Source organism: Sebastes umbrosus, chromosome 23 (genome assembly GCF_015220745.1).
Source record: "Sebastes umbrosus isolate fSebUmb1 chromosome 23, fSebUmb1.pri, whole genome shotgun sequence".
Classification (NCBI taxonomy): Eukaryota; Metazoa; Chordata; class Actinopteri; order Perciformes; family Sebastidae; genus Sebastes; species Sebastes umbrosus.
Window position 1 is genome coordinate 18958348 of NC_051291.1, and position 27979 is coordinate 18986326.

Genomic DNA, 27979 nt, shown 5'->3' on the forward strand with positions numbered 1-27979 from the left:
CCTCTCAGGTCACAGAAAGATGCACGGTCTCACTCTCATCTCACAAATGATAAGTCAACCACCGGTGTCGGGGAGTTTGTAGTCGAGCCAACCACAACTTTCCATTTATGTCAGGAGACAATGGTGTGCTCTGAGAGAAATGGGAAATGACAGGGCAGAACTTTACAGCGTGCCATTTGGCTGAGGCAGGCAGTCAGTCAGTCAGCCCCAGACACATTTTCTCTCTCGCTGTGTGCCCTTTGAATTTTTGGGGGGGGCGGGGGGGGTTGATGGGTTTGGGAGGACTAGGAGGTGATGCAGACTACTGTGTGTCAGAATAAGTGACAGAAAATTTAAAATTCAATGAAGAGACTAGTTAAATAAGATATTTACATACAAATATTTGAATTAAACACAAGTAAAATCAGTTCATTTATGGTCGTCTTTGCACAGATGAATCATCACATCTATTGATTCAAAGTCACAACCATCCTCTGGGAGAAAGCCAAAACACAGGCCATGAAAAATGCTCCCAACTCCATGTTGCTGCTTCCTCCTGAAGGTAATATTGTTTCACCTGAGGTATGAGGCTGCATCGATCGCAAGATGACTGTGTGCTCCAAACTCCTGGGTAACAGGCCAATATTATTGATGGGACTATTTGTAGCTTTGTGACATTGACCTTTATCATGTGATACTCGCTGCCGTTATGGACTATTTTTTTACTACCCTATAAAAAGAAGAAGCCGCCTTCAAGCGGGACCCCTGGGAGTAAATATACTGTGTACAATCTATGTTGGACATCCATTATTTCTTCTGCTCCCTCAACAGTTTCACTAACTTGCATCAATAACCCAAGAGGTTCTATCACAGAGCCTCGTATCTATGTGTGGGAAGGTACAGACGGGGGTGTACTGCTCAGTCAGTCTCACTATAATGCCACTGTCACCTTGGCAGCAAGATCCTTCACTTTGATACGTCCAAGTAGCAATAAAATAAGATTTATACTGCCACTGTGCTCAAAATGACCTTCATATATCTGCCAGGATTTCAAAGAGAATCAGACTTCTGGTTTCCAAAACTTACTTGCCAACTCCTCTTCCAGTGAAGTTTCAGGTCACGTCCACAAAACCTACTGCCATTTTTATTCTCCACAATTGGAAATTATCCTTTTGATGAACTAATCTTGGTCAGGCAGCATTATTGTGTCAGTGAAGTGCAGTATATATCTTGTGTAATAAACATGAGGATCCATTTCTTTCAGCTTTTCACTGTTTATTTCACCATCCTTGCCCTTTAGATTACATACCCAATACTAAAAAGACAACACAATATCCACCGAGGTCCTACAGGAATAACCTTCTAAGGTTTTAACAAGGAAGTGCAACTTAATACAAATTCATCAAAGGGGTTAGATCATGCGTCTGGACATTGCTATGAACTAACTAGATTTACGTGGTGCAAGACAAATGCTGGAAAAATTATATAACTTATGTTAAAAATGGAAAAAAAGGCCACATATTGAATATTAACATGAGGAGCAAACAAATATACACTATTATGTACAACACCACTGTTTATGCGTGGATACATTACTCAAAATCTAACCGTTTGATTATCAAACACTCCCCTCCTGTAGGTTTGAAAGGACGCTATAAAAGAGAGTGTCCACTACAGAGCATCGGTGATAAAGCCACCTTTCAAGTCTACAAAGGGCGAGCGTTTGATATTCAAAAGATGGATTTGGATGGACACAAAGTCGTGATAATTCATCTAAAAAGCAGGGAAGTCTGATAAATAGGGTATTAGAGTGGAAAGAAAAAGAGGGAAAAAAAAAAAAAAAAAAAGAGAGGTTAAAATTCTCCCACATCCACCCTCTTGTCCCTGAACTTGTTTCTGGCCTTGGTCCGGGCCTTGAATGCAGCAGAGTTGTGGAGATGCTGGAAAAGAGAGAGAAAACAATTGATTCAAAATAGAAGAAAAGCTACAAGTACATATAGTATGTTTAATGTGGCAAACTTGCCATGCTATAAGGTTTAAAAAAGTGAAATACTAGAGTTGTAAATGTTTTTTACCCTTTCAAAGCGAGGGATTTTCATGGCCTTTATTGTGGCGGAATCAACCAGCATAGGTGGTCCCAGTTCAAACACGTCTCTGATGAATTCATTGGCCTTGATTAAGAGAAATAAAAACACAAAACTCATTAACAAAAACACATTAACAACCATCACCATGACACAATACAAGCAGAATACAAAAACAATAGCGAGCTAATTTTAGATACCGTTTACAGCGTAATGCGCTCTGAAATATGTTCCATTGTCTTCTCTTCACCTGTGAAATGCTGCACTTTTCCACAAGCACTGGCTGACAGCCAGACTACTTTCTAACCAGCTACTTCTAATGGCTTTCTTTTTGTATTCTACAATGCGCAACATTATCCTAAATTGAGTTGTAAGTGCTGTCTTCCTGCATCAGGCAGGCCTACACATCTTCATTGTCTTTTAGTGCTGAGTCAGTGCAGGAGAAAAGAGCTCCTGTTACACATCCCAACCTCGTGATTCTGCAGTGCAATTAAATCAAAATGTCCACTCCCATACATTTAGATTTTGTCATTGACTCATACGTTTACGTCACACTCCACTTATTAAAAACATACCTGTAGGTGGTAGTTCATCCCAGAGCCCACAAACTCCCTGAAGGCATCATAGGTCCTCTTTCTGACCCAGCTGTCGATGGTCATGCGCTCAGTCCCGAAGCGAATGGCCTCAGACTGGAAGTCGCCCTCCTGGAAGAATATAGATGGAGATGAGAAAAATATACATTGCCATGAACAGATTCTTAAATTGACAGTCATAATCCTCCTATAAAAAAAAAAGTCCTCTTGATTTGTCTCGACTGAAACACAGAATATCTAGCTTGTAACCCTAACCACCCAGGATAAGACAAGGAAGAAGCATCTAAAAAGTAAATTAAAAGCTAGCAAATCAAGATGCTGTCAACGGACACTCACCTCAACAGCTTTGAGTACGTCCCTAAACACCGACCGCTGCTTCCTCTTGTCGGTCTTGGCTCTGTGCTTGTTACAGTCCGTGGCTAACGCGTTCAGTTTGTCACACAGTTGGTCCCAGTCATCAAACTCAAACTCCTGAAGGGACACAGAAAGAAATGCTGCATTCGTGACCAATGAAAATGTTAAATAATATGCAATTTAGGGCAAAATAAAGAGAAAATTACAGTCCCTTCTGAATCCGACAACAGTAATTTAACATTTCACTGTACTGTACTACAGGAATGACAGTGAACTTACAGCGTCCAGGTCTCTGGCCAACTCAAAAAGCAGCGCAATGGTCTCCCCTGCAGCAATCCTCATGTTGACATCCTCACTTTCCAGCAATCTTGGCAGTTTTGGCAGGTGTCTACAAAACAAAACACATTCCAAAATATTTTAAAATACATATACACACACATCAATTCTTAAATTTGTCAGTGCTTATCTGGGATTTTTTATGTGTGGGTAAGGTAAATTTCTCAAACTGAGCTGTGAAACTTAAGTTAAGGGGTTGACAACAGTGGGTCTTACTTGCGCAGGATGTCTTTGAGCTGGTTGGCAGTGCAGATGGTGAGCAGCAGAGCCCAGGACAGCAGGGCGTTGGTGTGGAGCTGGCTCGTCTGGGGATTGATCAAAGGACAGGTACCATCCATCCTCGCGTAGGACCGGGTGAACAGGTTCTCAAAGCATTCCATGGTGGCATGCACGTCCTAAGAGGAGGAAGCAGCGGGGATCATATGAAGACTGGTTATTAAATGCTGTGTTCAAAAACACAAAACACCAGTCACCACAAATAACATGTTTATGTGACTAATCACTAGAGGCACAATTGAGTTCAGCTGCCAGTGCTGTTGACACGAACACTAAGTCTGAATGAGGCACAATGTCACAACCGATAATGAGTACAAATGAACGACTGACAAAAGGTTGTAGAGGAGACATCACAGCAGCTTGCCCTCAAGCCCAGAGGTGTCAAACCACAGAAAAGGCACCAGAAGTGATCAAGAACTTACCAAAATGTCATCTTCTGCAACTAAAGTACACAGACCCAGACTTGTCGCAACCTATTAGAGAAACAGAGAGACTTGTTCAGTTGACTTCCCACAGCATATACACGTTACCCAGACAAACACATAGTAGCAGGTACAGTGTGGCTGATTCTGCTACCTGTCGACAATGCATTCTTCCAAATGTTTTTATTTGCTACCGACAATATCAAGTACTCACAGCCTGCCTGGCTTGTATGTTGGCTGATCCGTCTGCCAGGATGTTTTTGAAGATTGGTTTCAGGGTCTTGAACACCTCCTCGCTCTCGATGCCCGAGCCCAGCTGGATGCACAGCAGGCAGGCTAAAGAAGCTGCCGCCCGCTGCTCCTCGCCTTTGCCTGACAGCGAGAAGAAGGCGTTAACTTTTCCCCTTAAATTCAGGGGACATTTGTTACAAGTAGATTTGAAGCTATAGAGTTGAGGTATTCAACAGAAAATATCAAACAGATCCTACTAAAATAAAATTATTTACATGTACAATTATAAAAACGTATTGTATTTAAATCCAGAATTTCATAACATAAAAAAGGCAACTAAAACACGTATCTGCTGAGCCATTAGAAAATAAGACCAGACTGTTTAAATGACACTTAAATTATCTTTTCTGGTACCTTTCTTGAGGCAGCGTTCGATGCTGTCTGTGATGGTCATCCTTCTCTCCGAGATGAACTCATACAGGATCCGTGTGGCCATTGCCGTCTTAAGCCCATCCAGCGCCCCTTGTCTGGTCTTAGCACTGAGGAAACAGTTACACAAACATTCATTATTGCCATTATACAAATAATTATCTCTCTCCCTCAATATCAAACTGACTGAAGAGTGATGCAAGACAGTGAAATGTCAGAATAAAATATATTTTCATGAAGACATTAGCCCATATAAAGACTGAGCAATTAGATCAACTTCAAATCAAAAGTTTCTATAAGTATTATTCTGTGAGCTAATATGTAAGTCTCAGTAAATGTAACATTTAAGGCTGTATAAAATTAACTAACAAAAGAGCCTAACAAAATCAAAACAAAGTGACTTTACACTCTTTAATTTCTACATTGTTTCTCTAAACTGTGATGATACCTTCCTCCTGTGATTGACACATTGGCACTCTAAACTCCTAGAAATAAGCTTTTTTAAACCGCATTAGTTGCACCTATTTAAAACGTATGTGTTCTGGAGGAACTTTTGTCAGTAATTCAGGGGTGTATATCTACTTTTGTCAAATGACTTAGTCAATATTTTTTTGCACTATTGTTATGAATTTGATTACATCCTTAGAGTGACTTCATTCTATAAAGGAAAACAATTTATTTTTTGGCGACTAAGAACTCTTTTACACACTATTTTCAATGTATCTCATTTACAAGGGAAACAGACGTGTGTGCAGACTACTGAGAAGCAGGCAGTGCTTTTTATTACCTCTTATCAACAGTGCTGTCGATGAAGCCCTTCAGCTTGTACTGGAAATCCTCCTGGGCTGCGTCCTCACTGGCCTCTCCACCTGGCAACACCACAAGATGTTATGCTTCATAGTTTTGATACGAGTTACTGGAAACAAAACGTCAGATGAATTGCACTTTTCACAGCAGGGTTCTCTAACCTTTGCTTGATTTCAAGAAGAACAAAAACATGCAGTTTTACTCAATAACTTGCCCAATAAAAAAAACTTAACGGCAAAATTCAAACCGACAGTGGCCAGCAAAAAATGTTATGATGTTTACTTCTTTTTTTATATCTGTTATTTATTCTGTGTCTCTTCAAACTCTGTGCCGACTAATTTGGAACGATGTTCGAGCGCTGCTTGGACGGAGACGGATGGCCACGTCCATATTTCTATCACTGCCAATCAGAGCTGGAGCCGATAAAGACCTTTATTTCCCACTAAAGACAAAAGCCAGATGCTGGTTGTTTTTATTTGTCCAGTGGGAAAGGGGCTAAAGACTGAAGCACATATAATACACACAACTGTATACCCAGATATACACACAAACCTACCTTCATCTGCGACACTGGCGGTGTCACTGAAGCTGCTGCAATGACTGAGGGTCTCAATGGAGACATCCTCATCACTGAAAGGCTGCACATTTCCATGCTGCCCTCCTGAAAGAAAAGACAGATGTAAGTACAAAAAAATATAACTCAACCTAATCAAATCAAATGCATTAGTACAGTGCAGCACATATGGTTGAGTCCATTATGTAACCACAGCTGCTGCACACAGGTACTGTAGGAAATACTGCAGTTATCTAATCTGTCCTTTGCACGCTTTACCCTGCTGTACTTTCATTATCTTGTATGAAAATGCACCATGTTGTCAGGGTCAAGGGCAACCCACACTTCTGTTGGCTGTGTAAACACGACATTATGTTCAGGTTGGAGGGACGTGGGTCAACACAGCTGAACTTTTGAGACACGACAGAAGCTCTCACAATCTGCCACAGGTGCAAAACTACTGTTCAGAATAGAGTTACAGTTTTGGTACAGTCCAAAAACACAAGAGTATGCAACCATGCATTAAGGAGGGCAAGGAAGGAAGCGCATTCTTTTTCTTTCCAAGTCCACACCAGACAGTACAAGTGATTATCAGTCCAGAAGGGGAACATTTACAATACTGTTAATTGGAATGAAAACCTGGATCCAAAACACACACAATGTTTGCATGGTTGCCAGTCTATGCTGAATATTGTAAAAGTCTTCCTGGAGGCAGGAGGAGTGTGGGAGAGTTGTGAAAATTCACAGCTAAAAAAAAAGGGTGTGGAAATCTTGAGTGTGCTTCATTTTTTATGTGAGAAATTTCCAATAAAAAAAAATACAGAATGTGTAGTAACTTGCTTCAATGGTTGTGCACTGTAATCAGACTAGACTCAACAGGCTCTGTCTGGCCTGGCCTGAATTCACCCCTGGCAGACATGCTGGTAAAGCTCCTCAATGTAAGAGCATGTCTTAAAGGTCACATACCATGCTCATCTTCAGGTTCATACTTGTATTTGGGGTTTCTACTAAAACATGTTTATGTGCTTTAATGTTCAAACAACACATTATTTTCCTCATACTGTCCGTCTGAATACACCTGTATACACCCTCTATCAGAAACGCTCCGTTGTAGCGCATTGCAACTGAATGGCAACAGAATTGCGTTGCTAGGAAACAGTTTGGATCCATGTTTACTTCCTGTCAGCTGATGTCATTCACATACACACTGCAACCAGGAAACAAACTGGGACACACTTAGAATGTTTACGTTTAAAACTGTGAAATTGTGTAAATATTGTATATTCGTGACATCACAAATGTACAGAAATCCTGACTGCTTGTTTCAAACGCACACTTTCTGAATACGGGCTGTGTGTGTATTTTATCTGTGGATTGAGCGTTTTGATACTTTCACAGTATTTATATAGCACTTAAACCTGCTTTAGAATATAAAAAGACATGAAAATCTCTCTTTTTACAATATGGGACCTTTAAACAGACACATTTGTGTCTTGTGGACCAAAAGAAGTTGGGGTGACAGGCCCAATGAGAGCAGAACTATGCTGGTAGGTATGAACCAGTGCACTATGGGAGTTTTTTTTCTCGATCTCCTACCACTTTATGAAGTATTTATATAGCACTTAAACCTGCTTTATAATATAAAAGGCATGAAAATCTCACTTTTTTATAATATGGGACCTTTTAAGTAGTCACAACCATAAATGAAAGGACTTAAATAAGTCAACCCATAATAGATGGCTATAGAAAGCACTGTCCACTGTTTTTAAAAGGTCATTTTAGCCACCTATAGAGGCTGTTTCTATGTGTTGACGTGGACAGCTGATTTCTGAGAACCGGGCACCGCCTCTAAGATCAACTGAGGACACTCTTCAGACAAGACCACATCACTTTATAGAGCTCAAGCTAGTTAACATAATGTCTTTTGATTTGTAGACCCATTAAAAAGTTCTTTATTCGTCTACAGAAGCAACAATCGTGCCCTAAAGCTGTCAAGTAAGTATCTTTAAATGAAATCTACCTAGCAACCAAAGCAGTATGTTGCTAGTTAGCAACAAGGCCTATGGAAAGAAGGCTTGTACATCGGGTTTGAGGATTGGGTGTGACGCATGCGCAGTGTAACTGAAGCTGCGGTCCTGCGTTGTGATTGGATCAATTTCGGCGGCCAGATTCTACTGCGCATGTGCAATACCCCTGCAGTTATGACGCGTTAACCAAGCCTCCTTCTATAGTCCTTGGTGGGGAGTTGACATTAGCTAGCTGGCTAGCTTACGTTAGCTTGTAAAGTGCGACGATAGAGGAACTCGTGTGAAGTATAAATTAGTTTATGATGATTAAACGAGTGTATAAATAAATATAAAGCAAAAACATATTGTCTTATGATGGCATGTTTTTTGAAAGAGCGACGCTTTTGTATGACCATGGCTAGTTAGCTTTGTGTTTTGACGTTAGGCCAGCCCTGTGACGTTTTTGTAGTCCGTACTATAAACACGTTCCACTCCACTCAATGGACTCACAACACGGAAAGAACTACAACTCCCTCGCACGGGTAAGTCAAAATAAGCAAAGGCCAAAAGCAATGCGGGCCGCTCGTTTTACTCACCCTTGCTGCTGCTATTCTTCTTCTTGGTCCTCGGCATTTTCACGCAGATAAAATAGATGATTTTGATTAATAATCAGCCAATACACGTCCAGCTTTTATTATATTGTCTCGTAAAATGAAAATAGTCCCGTGGCACGGCAGATAGAAAGGAGTTGAAGGCGATCTTGGGGATAAACTGTTGGCCGAGACGAAACATTTTCCCTCATAAAACCAGGGCTGCGTGAGTGGAGGGCGGCGACGAGTATTTATACCCGGCTCACATGTCACGAGGAGGTTTCCCGGCGTCAGCGACCAATCAGGAGACAGGAGGGAGCGTCGCGTGTGTTCGCGCGTGATGCAGGGAACTTTTTTTTTTTTTTTTTTATTGAAGAATATTAATTTACAAACATTAAGGCACTGTAATATAAACTCAATACTTCTAACATACAAGGCAAAATTGGAAAGGAAAGATAACTTAAATTATAAGTATTATAAAAGAGGGGATAGAAAATAATTCAAGGAACAAAAAAGAAATGCATAAATAAATAATAATTACACTTTTTGTATTCATTTATTTATTTATTTATTTTTATTGAAGATAATTATACATACAAATTATGCAAATATATATATATAAAAAATCACCAATGTCCAACAATAAAATAAGAAATAAAAAGTCTATATACATGTCAAGTGTTATGTAAGTTGTAAAAAATACAAATAGTGCAAAGAAATAAATACTGGACTGAATGATTATGTACAGTATGTACATGTGAAGATGACTATATACTGTATGTACAGCGTGTAGGATTTATATTGACAGTGACAGCTGATATGTGCATATTAAAGAATGTGCATTAAAAAACTGAACAAAAAATTATAATGGGAGCAGTGGATATTTTGATGTTAGAGGGTTATTGACAGTGTATGACTCATTTAACAGTCCATCAGAGTGATGCATCAGATAATACATTAACTGCTGTTCTTGTTACTTTCTACTACATTTCTGAGGCAAATATACTCCACTGCTAAGTGACTTTGCAGACTCAAATCAAATATGATGCATTGTTATAGATTAAACAACAAAGTAATATATAGAGTAGTAAAGAAGAAAAATCTCCAAATGTATCAGCTACAGTAAAAGGCTACTTACACATTACATTAAAACAACAATAATTATGATAATATGATATATAATGATATCCTAAAAAGACACTTGATACATAATCACATTTTAATACTTAAACAACATTTTGCTCATAATGCTGATATGACTGTACCTTTACTTCAGTAAAATGCAGTATCTTTACTTGTAACATACAATTTACATTTCGGCATTGATGCTTTTACTGAAGTAAATGCTCTGTCTGAGTACAACCTCTACAACTGCCTGTGATGCAATATGCATCTTTCTGGAGTGGATGGTGTTACAGGGCTCTCTGCTGCAACAATAGCCCACTGATAATGTTCCATTGTGATTGTAATTCTTTACTTCTGTAATTCAATTGACACCATGATGACAGGATCTCTGTGATACAGTTGATGTTGTCATTTTATGCGTCTGTGATTCAATGGATGCTGTGATTAGAGGACAGTGATGCAACAGAGAGTCCTCTGCTGCAGTTATGCATATTATTATGTAATGCATTTGACACTGTGATTAACCTACTGTTTAGTCATTATATTTCTTAATAGTGTTGTTTTGCAGATATTGAACAGATTTTTTAACATATTTTGACATTTAAATGTCGTTTAGTCTTTCTGTTCTGCCTTTGCCAAGTTTTCTGTACTTGGCAACAACTAAATCCGTACTTACTTAGGCAGCTACACAAATTATATAAATTAGCAGTTTACAGGATATGGATACAATGTCCAATAATGCAATCCAATGTGAAAACACTTCAGTACTCATGCTCTGTGATCATTGCCCTGAGTGGGATGGATTTTTTGCTCTGTTTGTTCCTTTCGGAGGAGAACAATTGATAGGAACTGTCCATGAAGTCTGGGGTGTGAACGTAGGTAAATGCAACCGTTAACAGTTATTCATCAGTGCAAGGTGTGAAACTGAGTGTTTTGTCTTTCTTTCAGAAGAAGAAAGTGATATAAAAGAGGTTTAACTGCGTCAGTCTTGTTGCTTTATTTGCAGAGGTACAAGGAGTATGCATATTTCCCAGAGTAACATTGTTGGAGAGAATACATTCTAGCAAGTAGACCACAGTTTCATACACCTACTGCAGTTAGTGATAATTGTATTAATTCTCTGAGCTCAAGAACTGAGTTAAAAGTTTAAAGAGAATTTTAATGGTCAATTGGATTCACATAGACGCTGAAATGTTTATTTGGCCAAATACTTGCAGAGTCCCTTGTGTGTCTTGTGCTCTGGGGAGCTGACCCTTTCGTATGATACACTAACTGAAGAAGATATTGTTATTTTTACATCTTTGTTAACCCTTTTTATTCTGTCACTGAAAATAAGGTCAGTTCGTGCCATTGATAATAATCACTAGTGCATTGTAATCCAGTAATCCAGCCCGATGGGAATCGATACATTTCCTCAACTATGTGTGACAATGTGTATCAGTGACACAAAAATTTCCTGGACTCGTAAAAGGCAGGCACATGTCCAATATCTGTACTCCAGCAGTCATGTTGGAGTTTCCTGGTCTGGATTTGAGTCTTTTTAGCATTGTTTTGGAATGCATTATTTTTAAAGGAACAGTGGGTAACATTTCGGGGGATCTATTAGCAGAAATGTTATATAATATTCACAATAATGTTTTCATTAGTGTATAATGAATCACCTGAAACTAAGAATCGTTGTGTTTTCATTAGCTTAGAATGAGGCCTTCATATCTACATAGGGAGCGGGTCCTCTCTTCCGCCATTTTTCTACAGTAGCCCAGAACGGACAAACCAAACACTGGCTCTAGAGAGAGCTTTTCACGTTTTTACGTTACCTCAAGGCCACCGTAGTTTTTTGTGAAACTGCGGTAACGTGAGCCACAGAGTGGAAAACCGTGGTATCGTCAGCCGCCGTCTGACTTCCTTTGCTCCTAAAGTAGTGTTATTATGGTAAGGATGACCTCTGAGGGAGGCGAACGGCGTTACCATGGTTTTGCATTCGGCGGCTCACGTTACCGCAGTCTTGGAAAGGGAGGAGTGAGCGGAGGGGTACTCAGTTGGTTGCAATCTGCAACCACACCACTAGATGCCGCCAAATCCTACACACCTATGCACCTTTAAGATTTTTATGAGATACTGTATTGTAAGGTATTGCCATTATTCTTTCCACCCCTTATAGGTATATATGCAAATTTGTATGCACTTTATGTAGAGTCATGAAAACTCTTCTTTCACACACTTAACTTTTTTGTCAGTAAAGCAAACTTGATACGGTGTTTAGAGGTCAAATACAGGACAGCATCACAGTTTCCACTAACATGTGCTAATATCCTAATGAACGTTTATCAAATCTTGGCCTAACAAAGAGCTGAGATTGAATCATCCCAGTAAATTATCTTCTCTGGCTTTTTTTATTTCCATCACTGTGCGTTTTGCTTGACAGAACAGAAATAGTTCATTCTTTGTTACACAAGTGAAGAAATCTCACAGATGCAGCCTCCATGCTGCCGTTCCCACGGCCCAACTGTCAACAGCGTTCCTGCCAGCTCAGACCTGACAAACATCAGAATGTATAGGCTTGCAGAATTCAAAGCTCACTTTCATTTTTCATGCACCTCATGTTCGACTACTGGGAGGTTTCCAGGGCTGCTTCCCGAACACATGATTGATTGACTTGATTTTTTCTTTTTTTTATACGATTTTTTTATCGTGTAGTTGTCAGGTTTGATCGTATTTTCTTTGGAGAGGCGACTGCCTTGATCCACAAGCACTCTCAAGACGTGGGCGGACTCAAAAACACATTCAGCGATTTTCTCAATCTTTACTTTACTGATCAAATAGTCCTGCCAAAAGGAGATTTATCCCGTACATCCTGCCAAGAGTAGCATCAGAGAAACACTAAAGCTCCACATGATCAACATATACCATGTACAAAAATACACATAAAAAGAGTAAATAGTATCTGCCTCATCACTTCAGCAGGCAGTGGCCAATGGCAGCAGGATGGAGCAGTTTCAACAACAGCTCCTTAGTCACCCACAAAATCTTTTTCTTTTTGAAAATCTTTCAAAAGAAAGATTTGGCGTTTCATAAAACAGTGGAGCCCAAAGTTTGAAAAACTTGAGAACCAGTGCTCAGTAATTGCAAAGATGAAAGGGTTTGCACAAAAACACATTTGATTTTTAAATTTTTTGTACACCAGACAAAACATATGCAATTTTCATCCTTAAAACATCGCTGACAATCCGCCTCCTTTGCAGACAAACCAACTCTGACATGAAATACATCAACAATATAGCACTTCTATAATGAGTAAGCACATGTGATCTTTCTTTGTGCTCCACTTTGTGCTGCCTTGAATATTTTAGGTTACAAACACTTTTTACCCTCAAGATGGCCCACCGCAACACTGTACTCATTTCCAGAAGAGGCTAGTGTAGCCCTTAGGGCGCTGTGCATGGACAGAACTGCTGCTCTTTGCAGCATCGAGCTTGAATAATTCATGATGAGGGGAGCTGGGGTGTGTTAAGTGGACACAATAACACATAGTTTGAGGTCAAGTGGGGCGCATTCCACACAATATGGTAGATTTTGTGGTAAATTATTATGAAAGATACGTTCCTTGATTTTTTAAGGGGTCCAATAGTGTCACAAAATCTTCAAGTTGACAGTGTTAACTGTCGAGTTTGGGCAATATAGCAAAATCAGAGAGCTCTGAGTAAATGAAGCTCCAAAGTTAGGCTAAATTTTTAGCATGCATTTTATTTTTGCCAATACTAAAATGGTGTATTTGAATATTTCTGCATACTGGGGTCCCTAAACAGTCTTGGAATAGCATACATTGTAATGAGACCATTTTTTTAAACTTGATCTCACTGTATGCAATGACCTGTGGTGACCTCTGGGATAATCCCAGCCTCATGAAACTTTACAACCACAAACTAGAGACCTAGAGCATTCAGAGGATGGATGGCTTTCCTAGGTATATTGATAATAAGGGGGTTTCTGAGCAGTTTCCAGAACAGAAGCGCTCGCCATCCAATCGCCGAAAAATGCAATTCTTCCCGAAATCTCCAAATGTCAAAAGTTTTTGATACCAAATCACAGCATGGCTTTTTCTATGGTGTTCCTCAAGGTCTTGGAGTCTTAATGTGGTACTTTGGAGGGATTATTGATCATTTTTAGCAATTCTCGAGTGATAAAAAATTGTTAAATTTTAACTTATGAGACATAATAGAGCATGGGAATGGCCATCACATACTTCTATGATAATGTGCTAAGCTCTTATACACAATTTATTCTTATATTAATTAATTCATGCTTATTTCTGATTCATGACTAGAACAACTTGACACACAGTGCTGCGCTGCATCTCAAATTAATCTTCAGGTTCCCAGCTTTCAGATGATGTACACCACTTACTATGTGACATCTACTGTTGACCTGCTTTCTCCCCCTAAAGACCTCCTGTCCCCCCCCTAATCATTAATGATAAAATATTTTTATTGATGGAATTATTATCCTGCTAGTATAACATTGCTAAATGTAGACACACTTACAGTGAAGGTCGCCTGAAATAGTAAACTATATTTGCTTGATGAGGACTCAACATCCAGACCTTACAACACATCTTTGGCACTAGGGGGAGCCATTCTGTTTGAAATTCAAAGGACACACTGCTCTCACTGCAATATAGCAAGTGAAATTCCAAGAGATGCTTTTGATCCATAATTCAGTGATTCAGTGAACTGTGCTCACTGCTGAGCTGTGTCTTGCTTTAAACGTTTAATGGGCTGGAGCGTGCGATGCAAATATCAAATAAACCAAACCAGTTATAGGACGTCTGTAAAAATTTCAAAATATATACTGAGTAGTGAAAAAGGCTAAGCAACGTGTAGTGGAAAGAGAGAGAGAGAGAGATCACCTGCCAGTAAAACCAGTGTGGGAGTAAGAAAAAACAGAGCAGCCCAGTGTAAGCCCACTCAGCATGCCTGACACGTTACATCAATGGGCACAAGCCCTGACCAACCTAATGCCACAGGAATACAGATCATTACCAACATAACAGATAGCAGGCAGAGACAGCAGATAATGGGAAATATCTGAATATTAATTTCATGTGCAATACCACTGTTTTTAAATAATTCATACATGACATGGCCTGGAGCAATGTGGTGAGGCTGCATGGGTTGGGGAGGGAGCGAGGCTATAGGAAATGATCTGGGGGTCTGTAAGGTTGATGGAAACACAACGTCAAAAGCTTAGCAGAGGTGATCTTTCACAAACCTCAAACAGTTCTCTTTGAAATGTAGCGGTGTGCCTTCTCTTCCTTTTCTCGTCACAGGCCTCCATAGACCTTGAGGTGAAGTGAAGCTCCACTTCCTGAACTATTTGGCGGTAAGAATTTCAACCAAGCAAGGTCTCATTATGCATCTGTATTCAGATCATTTGCAGATTGTTTGGGCAAAGGACTTTTAGGTGTGTAGCTATCAATGCATATATCCAGCATTTACTATGTACATGCTATGATCAGGTTTAAAGGAATAGTTCCACTTTCTTGCTGACAGATGAGGTCGATACCACTCTTTTGTCTGTACAATGAATATGAAGGTGGGGCCAGCAGCCGATTAGCTTAGCTTAGCACAAAGACTGGAAGCAGGGGGAAACAGCTAGCCTGGCTGTGTCTGAAGGTTACAAAAGGTGCTTACCAACACGTCTCCGCTGGTTGCCTGGCAACCTCGCACCAAAACTCAAGGAAGTCGCTGCTGCAGGCTAAGAAATAAGTTGCAATCCGAAATTCCATACTAATATGTTATGTAGTACGCTAAAACAGTGTGATATTTTTTACGCACACTTTCTCTGGTGAAATATTACAGCATACAAACCCTGGACACCACGCCAGCAAGAATATCCCACAATGCAATGCAGTAGTGACGACAACGTTCATAACAGACATTGACGGACAGCTCTGTAACGTCAGTAAAGCTTTGATTTAAGTGTAAGTATAAGATTTCACTTTGCTAGGCATAATATATATTTTTAAATTAGTTCAGACTTTATGATTCTATCAAATCATCGTTGAATCACATGAGGTTCGCACAGGTTACCATGGTTATGCGTCTCCAACCAGCAAGGAGGCTCTCAGGAAGTGACGTCATAAATTTCAGTTCAGTGCATCCAAAAAGATACATACTACTGTTTATTCACACAAAAGTATGTTGAACGATAGTTCACATATTGAGTATGTAGTGCATAGTATGAGATTTTGGACACATAAGAGTGGTATCAATCTTCTCATCTAACTCTCTCCTTTAATTTAAATACAACATAATGATACATTTCTAAATTCTCCTATTAGGCAAATTAAAAATATAGCCTATATATTTCTGATTCAGTTGCCTTGTTTACTTTTGCATTCAGGGATCACGGCATTTTTTTTCTTGTCATAACTGCCTTCTTTACTGATTGTGTGAATAACACTCCAAACAAACTTGATTTAATGTGACCTTTATAAAAATAAATATCACACTATCATTTGGCATCAACTTCACTTGGCTTAGACACTACCAGTCGTAATTCAAACTCATATTATTTATCAAAACAACTGCTGTTTGATAGAGACAGGGAGCTCAAATTACAGCATCCAGCTCCTAATTACAGTCTGTTAGTCACTGGCTCAATCCCATATTCTTTCCCCTCATTTTGTTGTTTTGAGAGGGGGCTTAGCACTTTATCAGACAGCTTAATATGACAGCCAGGCCACGCTTCTGTCATCGTAATTACCTCTCCGTCCCAACATACATTTGTCTTATACTGGCTCATATTTTCCAACTTAAATCTCAATCCATTAACCTCCAGAGAGAGAGAGAAGGCTTTGTTCTGAAGATGTGGTATGCTGGGCCGCTAGGATACCTAATATGGATTTTAATTGATCAAAGATGGAAGGGGAAAAAAAAAACAATAAAGAGAGAGAGAGTTGGGAGAAGGTCGGTCAAAAACACCTGTATGCCCCAACCCTGCTCTGCCTTTTCATCTCAACTTCAAACCTAATCACACTCCCAGCAGAAAGTCACTCTGTCACAGCCTCTCTTTAAATAGCTATTTCAAATTAGTTTGTCAGTCAGTCATCCAATAAAGCATCAGGATATATTTGAATCTTTAAAAGCCAGCCACCTTTGACTGGCACTATACTTGCGCTACAGGTCTGCTGCAATAATAAGCTGCTTCTGTTTACCTTAAATGTGATTTTAAGGTGAGCTTTACCTTGTATCTTGCTGTGAGCGAGAAGGCGGGATCATCAATTTACTGCAGAATCTCAATAAGAATCTGCAATGAAAGCACTTTGCACTCCAGGTATGTATAGGCTTATCTGAGTCCTGGGAAAAAAATCCATTAAGTCCCACAAGCACATGCTCGAGCACACACACACACACACGCAGAGCTGATAAGGTAATGTCATTGTCATCTGGCCATCTGATTAAGTAGATTAAAAACACATTTAGGGGCTCCCTGTGGCCCTGTGTTGGGGATAAACGGCACCCTCTGCTCTGTCCTCATTACCTGATGCCTTCTCTGGAGGTAACCAACATTTTCCACCTACAGTTGTGGTACAAAATACTGTATATGTTGGAAACATACCAATCACCCGAGGCAACAAGATCCATAACTCCATCACAGGACATATTTTCACCTGTTGTAACGCATGTTCCACTGCTATTTTTTTTTCATTGTGTGCTATCTATCACTCATTTGACCAAGTCCTAGAAACAAACACAGCAGCCACTTGGATGTGAGGTCCATTTTGCAGGTTTCAACAGACAGATAGACCGAGAGAGCTCTGGGCATTGAATCAATAGAGGGCTGAGCTACCAGACAGCTCGTTCAATTCCATTTCCTCAGAAAAGCCCCTTTCCTATTATAGGAATTTCCTCTATTTTCTCCCTTCCTTCACTGTGTGAGAGATTGTGGAAAAGGTTTGGAAAGAAAACACTTGAAAAGGTTCATGCGTGAGGTGCAGCCACCCGGAGAGGCGAGCTCAATGAATGGTTTGAAGTTAAAAGACTTCTCAGTGATGAACTCCAAACGATTAATCCTATTTCAAATGACAATCTTCTCCCCCATGTTACCCTGAGGTTGAAATCTGAGTTATTATGTCGGTTTCATTTTAATTCTAGTTGTCAGCCTCACAGATTAGTACACAGAAGTAGGAAAAAGCAAATAAACAATGCCATTAACAAAATATGGCATCCTCGTAAAGGGCCGGTGTGTAACATTTAGGGGATCTATTAGCAGATATGGAATATAATATTATTTAGTGTGTTTTCTTTAGTGTATAATCACCTAAAAATAAGAATATTTGTGTTTTTGTTACCTTAGTATGAGCCATTTACAGTATATCTACATACGGAGCAGGTCCTCTTCACAGAGCCGCACCACTGCACCTTTAAAGGTCCCATATTGTAAAAAGTGAGTTTTTCATGTAATTTATATTATAAAGCAGGTTTAAGTGCTAAATACTGTTAAACTATCAAAACGCTCAATATAGGGAGAAATACACACAGCCCGTATTCAGAAATTGTGCGCTTGAAACAAGCCGTTAGGATTTCTGTCCATTTGTGATGTCACAAATATACAATATTTAGACCATTACACGGTTTTAAACATAAACATTCTAAATGTGTCCCAGTTTATTTCCTGTTGCAGTGTATGTAAATAACATCAGCTGGCAGGAAGTAAACATGGACCCAAGCTGTTGCCTAGCAACGCAATTCCGTTGCAATTCTGTTGAAATGCACTAAAGCGGAGCGTTTCAGACAGAGGGTGAATACAGGTATATTCAGGCAGACAGTATGAGGAAAATAAAAGTTTTTTTGAACATTACAGCATGTAAATATGTTCTAGTAGACACACAAAATACAAGTATGAACCTGAAAATTAGTACAACATGGGACCTTTAATGAAAATACTGTACATGGATGCTGCCAGAGTGTATGTGTGTATGTCTGGGCAGGCAGCAGCCTTCCAGACAAAGGAATCCCATCTAACAAGGACATTACGCCCAAAGGCTATTAAAACAGCCAGATGATCTATTGGGGAATCTCCAGCGCTGGATGACTACAACTCATTGTTATATGCTAGCTTCCTATTTCCCCCTTTACTGTATCTCTCTGCATCTTGTGCATCATTTCTTTCATTCTCATGTGAGTACTCACAAACTTCTCTTTTTTCTCTGTGTGTGCATGTGCCTGTGGGGAGCACAAACACGGGGATATCAAGGAGCCTATCGACCCATGAGGTATTATTTGTACCATCAGAGCTGAAAAATATCAAACCTCTCTCTGTTTTTCACCTGGAATAAAAATCCAGATGTGGATGAAAGACATATGAGAGGACAGGAAGTTTGATCTCTGTCCCTCCTGTTGTAATGCCATAGAAGTCCACTTTGCTTCCGTCATGTAAAATGCTATTTCTTACAATAAAACATTAATAATTCATAGTCTGCTTCAAGCTAGTATTTAACATACATAAACTCAGCTTGTATAAATCTCTCAGACTCCAAACGGGGTTTGTTGTACGGTTTTGAATCCATTCAGAGCTATGAGGGCCGCCTCTGTTTACCATACCACACAGCATCAATGCACCTGCTCTCGCCATACAGAGGACGTCTAGTGTGAATCCATTTTCAAGGCCATAATAATCCATTTTAAAGGAGACACAGTGAATGGATTGTACAGCCCAGTCTCAGAGTAGAACTAGTGTAAGTCATCAGAGTGGAATCACAGTGTGGCAGTATAGAGATATTTGAAAGAAATCACAGACTGGCTCATTGATGGCAGTTACAGTGGAAATGCCAAGCATCACACAGACGTGTATTAAGCTAATATGAGCTAATATAGAGGAATTAAATGTTTTGCATCTATTAATAAGGCAATGCATTTCTTTGTAAAGGCCAAAATATATTTCAAGGAGTATACTTTAGAAATATGGGCATACTGTATATGAGCAGTCTTGAGTTTCATCAACATCACTAATCACTAAATTGGACTTCAGACTTCAAATTTTTGCCAGAAGCATATTGTAGAAACCAGGAGGCATTGAGTTTGAAAGACGTTGGCATTTACAGGGCATAAAGGGTCTAACGTAAGAGACCACCATGAGTTGCATTATGGGAAATGTAGGGTCAAGATTTATAGGGACTAAAAGTGACGCTATGTCGGCCTCTGCTGCTTTGATTTTTACCACTCGTTTTAAAATCTGTCTCTTGTAAGTCCTCGTACTTTATGTGTGCAAGAGTGCTACTTGATCCTGATGATTCTGATTCACAATTATTTTTACATTCATCAGGAAAGAGAATCTATATTTGTCAAGGTCACGCATGTGTGACTAAAAGTGACCAGACGCTGGATGAGGACTCAAAGCTTCCAGCTAATCCTTTAACAAGATGATGTTGCATATCTGAATAGCTCCTTCCTGTCCGGTGTCATCCATCTACTAATCACAAATCATCCATGCTTTGCAGCAACCGAATCAGACCTACTGGTTGATCTTAGTCTGTTAGCCTTGACAAAGTTTGGCAGAGGCGAGGAAATATGAGTCCAAAGACAAAAAGACTTCAAAAAAAGACACAAACTGAGACGCAGCCTCGATATGCGTCCAAAGTTCCTTTGGCCGTCTCTGTCCAGGAAGTTAGTTGGGAAACTCCACGCTGTCATCTGGTGTCCAGTGAAGTTTCTGTTCTCTTTTCAGACTTCTCCTTTCAGAAACGTCATTAGCTTAGATAAACACCAATAACAGAGCCAAATAACCTCATAACCTACCTCTGAGGCAAGACACTTCTAGAGGAGAACAGGTGATTTTAAAGGATTGGGTCGTGTATGCATGTGTGTGTGTGTGTGTGCCGCAAAAGGTTGCAGGGACGCAGCCAGGCAGACGTTCTTGGAGTTGCCTGGCAACCCTGGAGCCACAAAGAGGGGGAAGTGTGGTGCTTGTTATGACGCCTTATGTAACTGCAGGAATGAGTTTCAGGACAAAGAATGAAATAATCCATTCCCACAACAAGTTCTCTTTATAGTATCTGGGAAAACAAAATTGGATGTGTTCAAGAGGGCTGGATTAACGCTCTGTTAGAAAACCTGCCACTGGGATAAACAACACCAGCATCGCCAGAACATTCACTAAAAAAGTCTTGTAGATTTTGCTTTATGTAAACCCTGCAAATGGTTTTCACAATCCAGTATAATCAACCTCTCCCTCATCCTTGGTGATGTTTTCATTTCTGTAGGTCAGCACCTACTGTGCGCTGCAGGGCGCCGTGCAGCGAAGCCATGAGAACCTCCGGTGAACCTGCGGCGAGGCTTGGTGGGGGGATTCTTCTCTCCAAAGCATGCCAGCCTGGGGTGCCTGGAGCTCGGGATAAACACAGCCTATGGGTACCCTGAGCTAGATTTCTCCAGCAGTGTGGAAGATTATAACACAGGGGAAGAGAGGTAAGAAAAGATGGGGGGGGGAATTAAGGACAGAGAGAGCAGGGAATCTGGAGGAAAAATGAAAGAACTGGGGAGAAATGACAGGCAGCAGCTGGAGATGATTACGACTCCCAGGTTGAATCTCTCACCATGCTCCAATTCCCTCGTTCGCTCGTTCACTTGATCACTCGCTCACTCGCTCACACCTTAACCGATGCAGATGGACACCCGTGGCGCACTGAGATAGCTCTTTCCAATAAACCAAATGAGATATTTATGAAGCAGGGAGTGAGTGAACGGTACAAACAGTTCGTCAGGTGGAAACAAAATAGGCGTTATCTGATGCTAAAACACCATAAATGTGGGTCATTAGGGGCCTACTACACCCAATAGTAGGTATTATCATCTATTCACATGGTAGATAACCGAAAGTCGGTGTAAAAGAAGATGACGGCGACCTCTAGAGACCGTAGTAATTATGATACGAGCAGAAGCGCAAGTCAGCGCTGTAGTATAGACCAGTGGTTCCCAAACTTTTTCACATTAAAGACCCCTAAACTGACACAAATTAGACCATGGAACCACATTTGATACAATTTTTTGCTTTTAAATGTTTTATTACATAAAGTGTATGAAACCCATGACCAAAATAGTCATACATTCTGTTATTGTGTTGTTTATGGATGGCATTATAGTGAAAATAAATTATTTCTATTTTTGCTGAGGTCCTCTGGAACCCCCTCAAGGATCCCTGGGGGTCCCCTGGACCCCACTTTGAAAACCTCCCAGGAGACCGAGGTTAGCATCCCATGTGAAACAAGCAACGAGTAGTTGTCTTCGTGTTCACAAGTGTTAAGTTTCACTTTCACTTTTGAAAAGTAGTTATTTTAAACCAAAATACGGTACAAGTTTTTCCGTAAACTTAATGTGTTTTTGTTGCCTGAACCTAAAGAAGTTGTATTTTTTTTGCTTTAACCTAAATAAATTGTCTTTTTTTTTGCCTAAACCTAAAGAAATTCTAGTTTTTTGCCTGAACCTAAATAAGTTGTAGTTTTTTTGCCTTAACCTAAAGAATTTGTAGTTTTTGTTGCCTAAACCTAAATAAGTTGTCGTTTTTTGCCTCAACCTAAAGAAGTTGTCGTTTTTTTTGCCTAAACCTGACAGTGTAAAAGTACCAGAGAGTGCAATTTTCCTTTAACATGTTTACAGCATAAGTGCTAAAGAAGCATCATGTATTTTAGATTTTAGATTCTGCTCAATATATCTCCATATAATATTGTACTGTATGTGCTGACGGATGCCATGAAAACAGCAGGACCTTACTGTATACTGTAGGTGTGCATGAGGAGTGCAAAACATACAAAAAATACTTGACTATATACTGTATGTATTATACATGTCAGTCTCCACACGTTCATTCTGTATTCAGTCAGGCATCTTGATGGCATACTAATTCCCTTCACTGACACAGCCCTCGCCGTGCTCTCCGTCTTAGCTCAAACATTATTGCCACGGGCCACAAACAAAGATAAGTAAATCAGAGCTTCCTGGCGTCCTGGCAACTCAGCCCAGAGCTGTGAGGATTGTGTGAACAGATAAATAAAGAGTATGAGAGAAAGGTAGGAGAGAGGAGAGAAGCTGGGATCGAATAATTATTGGAAGGAGTGATGCTGTGAATACACAAATGAGTGACGGTTCCAAACAGAAACAAATGTAGAAGCAGTCGTGGCGGAAGGCATGGGGAGGTCAAGTGAGCAAGGCAGGGGAGAGATAATGATAGAGACAGAGAAATATAGTAATGGCTGTGGGCAGTATTTAAATGAGTGTGTGTGGCGGTCCAGTGCACAGATTGACTGTGAATTATTACCACTGTGTGCTCACTGGAGCTGCTTGCCTGCTGGGCCAATGGGCACTCAGTAATTCAGAGAGACAGAAACAAAGAAAGGAGGGCAGGGCATTAGAAGATATAAAAGAATACCGTGTTAAATTACATATTAGCTGTTTTCTTAAAGGTAATGAATTAATTTGTAACTTGGTAGTCATGGTAGTCAGTCCAAGTTTAGTATACAGCATCATAAAGTGTCTCAATGGGCTTCACAGGTTGCAATGTTTCCCGACCCAGCTCAAAGAAAACACGAAAAACAAACATACACACAGAATTCATGAGTGAGGCAATTAAAAGAGACCCCCCAGATGGCTAGAGCAAATGAGGAAATGGCAGTGGTGAACTGAAAAAAATCGTGTTACAAAATACAGCAAATTGTCTAATGGAAAAATCTAAAAATATGATTATCTTCTTGGTTTTTGTAGCATTGCTTTCCGTCTTGTTTCACCCTGTCTTGCTATTTTCCTCCCCTTTGTTTGTGTGTGTGTGTGTGTGTGTGTGTGTGTGTGTGTTTGTGTGTAGAAAATGAGCTTAGTTCTCTATAGCAGAGCACACCAGTAAGGCCGTGGGCAGCAGCAGGGCACTGGGCCCCTGAGTCCCAATACCATCACCATTACTGCTGCCCTCAGCTAGAAACACACACACACACACACACACACACACACACACACATACAGACACATCCGGGAACTCAAACAGCACACATGTCTGTGTTTCTTTGGTGTTCGTGTTTGCTTGTTAATATCTGAAAAGGTGTGACTTTATGGTAGGGCTGTCAAAGTTAACGCGCTAATAACGCGTTAACGCATATTCATTTTAACGCCACTAACTTCTTTAACGCAAGTTTTACCGGGCTCAGTTTGAAAGCTAGAGTGAAGATACTGGTATCATATGAAACTAGAAAGCCTAAGAAATCCATTTGTATGTAAAGGAGGTTAAATAACGCTCCAAACTTGTGTTCAATTTTGGCAAGGAAAAACTGTCATAGCCATTTTCAAAGGGGTCCCTTGACCTCTGACCTCAAGATATGTGAATGAATATGGGTTCTATGGGTACCCACGAGTCTCCCCTTTACAGACATGCCCACTTTATGATAATCACATTCAGTTTTGGACAAGTCATAGTCAAGTCAGCACACTGACACACTGACAGCTGTTGTTGCCTGTTGGGCTGCAGTTTGCCATGTTATGATTTGAGCATATTTTTTATACTAAATGTAGTACCTGTGAGGGTTTCTGGACAATATTTGTCATTGTTATGTGTTTTTAATTGATTTCCAATAATAAATATATACATACATTTGCATAAAGCAGCATATTTTCCCACTCCCATGTTGATAAGAGTATTAAATAATTGACAAATCTCCCTTTAAGGTACATTTGGAACAGATACAAAAATTGCGGTTAATCACGTTAAACTATTTTAATCGATTGACAGCCCTCTTTTTATGGATTATATTAACAGGCATGCACATTTTTCATATTCACGTACATTAACAGGCTACTGTACTGCAGCCATTACGCCGCCCTGCCATCCTAATAAAAAAGAAACTTCTTACTGTTTCAAACAGCAAACCTTTTCAAGCATTTCATATTGCAGCATGTTGTTTTTTGTGCTGCTGCTGGCCCTTTCCATTAAAACGTTTGTATCAGTGGGGATCAACATATTAATTCCATTATATTTATATACTATATATATAGCATATATATATATAACATATATATATATATGCCTCGAGTTGATTGAAATGACTCTGCACAAGCAGATACATGATATGTAATGGATTCAGTTCTGTTTTTTATTCTATGTTTTATAATCATAAATCATGTCCAGCACTTCTTCAATTCCACCTCCTTAAATTCAACCTTCCCCTTTTTCACCACCATGTCATCAAACTGCACTTCTGTATTTTCTGTATCACCGTACAAATGGTACGTGCTATCTAGACTTAGAAATAACATTCAATAGTATCTATTTATTGTTTGTAATGCATCCTCCAAAGAGCATGTTCCTGTTTTGTTTGGTGAGCATAGGCTCTTACATGTCGTGTGTTTAGGCTGAATGATGGAAGCTCTTATTTTTGCTGGAGTTTGAAAGCAAACAGCTGGCTGAGGAAGCTTTGTCTGTTCCCACCTGGATACTTTGTTATAGCTGCTAAAGGAAACTCCATAAAACAGCCAGCATGGCTTCCCTGCAAAAAGAAAAAGCTTAGTTATGAGTACATCAGATTTTCCTTTTCTTGTCTCCGTCTGCATGCTCAATCAGTGTCTTGCCTTTATCTACAGTATGCTTAAATCTATACTGCTGCCTCTCTGTCTCGCTCTCACACTGTCTGCCCCCCCCCCCCGTGAGTCTGTTTTCCTTCCTCCACTTATTGATTCGGATTTTGGCACTAACGCAATGTTCAAGGGAGTGTTACTTCCCGCTGAAGCAGCTGGCTGTTTGGTTGTGTTCATGTGTTTTACCCTCTGTGTGTGTGGACCCCCCTCTGCCTCTGAAACACAGACAAGACGTCAGTACTTGTAGCTTGTTGACACTCTTTTGTACCAATCACTTGAAGCTGTCTTCTTGAACTAAACTAGTGCGTGAAACATGGCTGGAATATCTTGCCTTTTCTATAAATACAATTTCATATAATCTCTCCTACTCTGTACACTCAAAATATTTCATTACAAATGGATGAAATGAAAACATTTTGTCATTGGCGTTTGGATTTGACTGTTAAACTACATCTTTGGCATAAAAAATGATGCATCCAATCCACCCCCCCAACCTGCCACATGTATAAAAAAAGCCTCAACTCTCTCCAGAGAATTGCCAGAGAATTCATAATTTTCCAGCTCTCTTCTCCTCCTCCAAGGTGCTTTTACCACAAATCCACCCTCGTAATGTATGCAGCCAGCACACACATCAAAGATACATAGATTGGTAGTGTGTGCATTCGTACATGTATGTGAGCTGCTAACAGGCATGCATGCGTACATCTTCAAAAGCACCGTGACTATAGGCCCCCGGGACACGATTGCAAGGAATACAGGTTTTGATGTCAGATGCCCTTACAGTATGTGCCGCCCTTCATGGAGGCGCATTATGCTGCTCCATCGTGAAGGTGAATCACCAAATGTGATCACTCAAAGCAGTTTGTGACCACTGACCTTAAGTAAATATAGTTCTGCATAGCATGTTGCAAGTCCTGCTAAGACACTGCTAAGGGCCTCAGGGCTATGAATAGGTTGAACACATGGCTTTATCACATAAAGGGGATTTGAGTTATTGGAGTTTTGTTGCTACCGCCCAAGATCTGGTACGTATTCCTCCATAAAACAACTTGAAATTATCCTTCCCCTGGCTGCACACATGGGTGTTGTTCAGGTCTGTTTCTTTATCCTTGTATTGATTGGGGATATCAAATATGTTTCCACAATTGTTTAAAGAGGACCTATTAAGCTTTTGTGCTTTTTCCCTTTCCTTTAGTGTGTTATATAATTTTTGTGCATGTAAAATGTCTGCAAAGTTACAAAACCCGGAGTCCACACCAAAGGGAGTTACTCTCCCCCACAGAAACACTGCTCCTGAACTACCTGAAACACCTTGCTTCAAGTCCTATCTTTCCTTCCGTAACGTGGTGATGTCACCAAGTAACACATTTGCACAATACTTGCCTAGCGGCTAGCTTGGCATGCACTCAAACAAAGTTGTTTAGAGCGGAGCTGGAGCGGAGTACGAAGAGTTTGGTTTAGTTGACCAATCACAATAGAGTGGGCCAGCAGACCAATTAGAACAGACTGAACTCTTTCAGTAGGCGGTGCAGGAGCTTAAACAGAGCGTTTTAGACAGAGGGTGAAAGGAGGTGCTGCAACACAGCTTGCATGAGAAAAATAGAGCGTTTTTTGAACATTAAAACATGTAAATATGTTCTAGTAAAAACCAAAAATACAAGTATGTACTTGAAAATGAGCAGGATAGGTCCTCTTTAATGTATCATCCACTTCAAAGTATTTACACAAATGCATGTGTACCTATAGAAAAAACTGCTGTGTGTAAATCAAATTGTTGCTCTATCTCATTCTCCACTGATTTATCACTGTTGGTAGTTTATACCAGAGACATATTAAGGTGCATTGTACCATTTCCTGGCACTCCACCACGCTGCACTCATTTTATTGATTTGGTCTTCATTTTAGAGTGCCTGATGTCATGTTCGGTTGATAATAGACCGGGCTGAGCATTCAGTGAAAAATTGCCGCAATCACGGCAGGGATGCTGTTCAGAAATAGAGCAGACTGATGTAAGAAACCGAGCCAAAGGGCTTTTAAAGGTTATGTCAGCGCTCGTGACAGTTGGAGGAGAAAGGAATATCTGCCGGGACTCGGCTCTGTCTGTCGGGCCAGAGATGAGGGAGGGAGATAGAAGAGAGAGAAGCGAATGTGGGAAATAAGAAAGTCTAATAAATCGCAAGAATAAAAGGATTGTTGCTTTTTATCTCCTGGATCAAAGGTTGGACTGTCATCCACAGTTTGCAGTCTAGAAGGGTTTCAATTTCCCTCCAGGGGGATAAAAAGTGATTTTTTATATGAACAACACCAAAGTAATAAATAGAAATAAATGGAAGCCCTGCTCACCAAACAGTATTGTGGTCAGGCATGTTGGACACAATCTACTTTCTTCCCCCCTCAAAGGGATGTACAGTGGTGAGAACCGAGGGACTTTATAGTCTGAGTGGATTAAACATACCCGAGGTGATAAATCATAATGACAGGAACACAGTCGCTGTTTCATTTCCTCTATTTATTTCTCCAGGTGCCAGTCCGTCTTTCTTTCTATCACCCAACCTCTTACACATCAGTTCATTCACCGAGAAA

General features: G+C 40.1%; 1 protein-coding gene and 1 long non-coding RNA gene across 3 annotated transcripts in view; one reads left to right on the forward strand and one right to left on the reverse strand.

Moving 5' to 3' along the window:
- Nucleotides 1-1237: 1237 nt before the first annotated feature.
- Nucleotides 1238-8894, reverse strand: ifrd1 (interferon-related developmental regulator 1). 2 transcript variants are annotated; one of them, XM_037760875.1, is made up of 12 exons: nt 8667-8894; nt 6068-6172; nt 5492-5573; nt 4690-4814; nt 4259-4416; nt 4045-4095; nt 3563-3741; nt 3290-3398; nt 2993-3127; nt 2639-2767; nt 2055-2150; nt 1238-1919 (listed from the first exon to the last, which is right to left on the reverse strand). In XM_037760875.1, exons 1-12 carry the CDS (start codon nt 8701-8703, stop codon nt 1833-1835), a joined length of 1293 nt encoding a protein of 430 aa, XP_037616803.1. In that variant the 5' UTR covers nt 8704-8894; the 3' UTR covers nt 1238-1832. The 2 variants fall into 2 exon arrangements, with proteins under 2 accessions (XP_037616803.1, XP_037616805.1); XM_037760877.1 differs by lacking the exon at nt 8667-8894 and adding an exon at nt 6344-6374.
- The window catches only part of LOC119482964, a 30061-nt gene continuing 10005 nt past the window's right edge, over nt 7924-27979 (forward strand). Inside the window, exons 1-2 of the long non-coding RNA XR_005205586.1 lie at nt 7924-8059; nt 21049-21253. This is a non-coding gene — a long non-coding RNA (uncharacterized LOC119482964). The remainder of the gene's footprint in view (nt 8060-21048; nt 21254-27979) is intronic.

Excerpts from the sequence above, each read along its gene's own strand:
- ifrd1 (XM_037760875.1), bottom strand. The coding sequence starts at position 8,703 with ATGCCGAGGACCAAGAAGAAGAATAGCAGCAGCAAGG. Across the intron at positions 5,574-6,067 it reads CGCCAGTGTCGCAGATGAAG|GTGGAGAGGCCAGTGAGGAC; the intron begins GTAGGTTTGTGT and ends TGGTGTTGCCAG. Across the intron at positions 3,128-3,289 it reads TGGCCAGAGACCTGGACGCT|GAGTTTGAGTTTGATGACTG; the intron begins GTAAGTTCACTG and ends GTGTCCCTTCAG.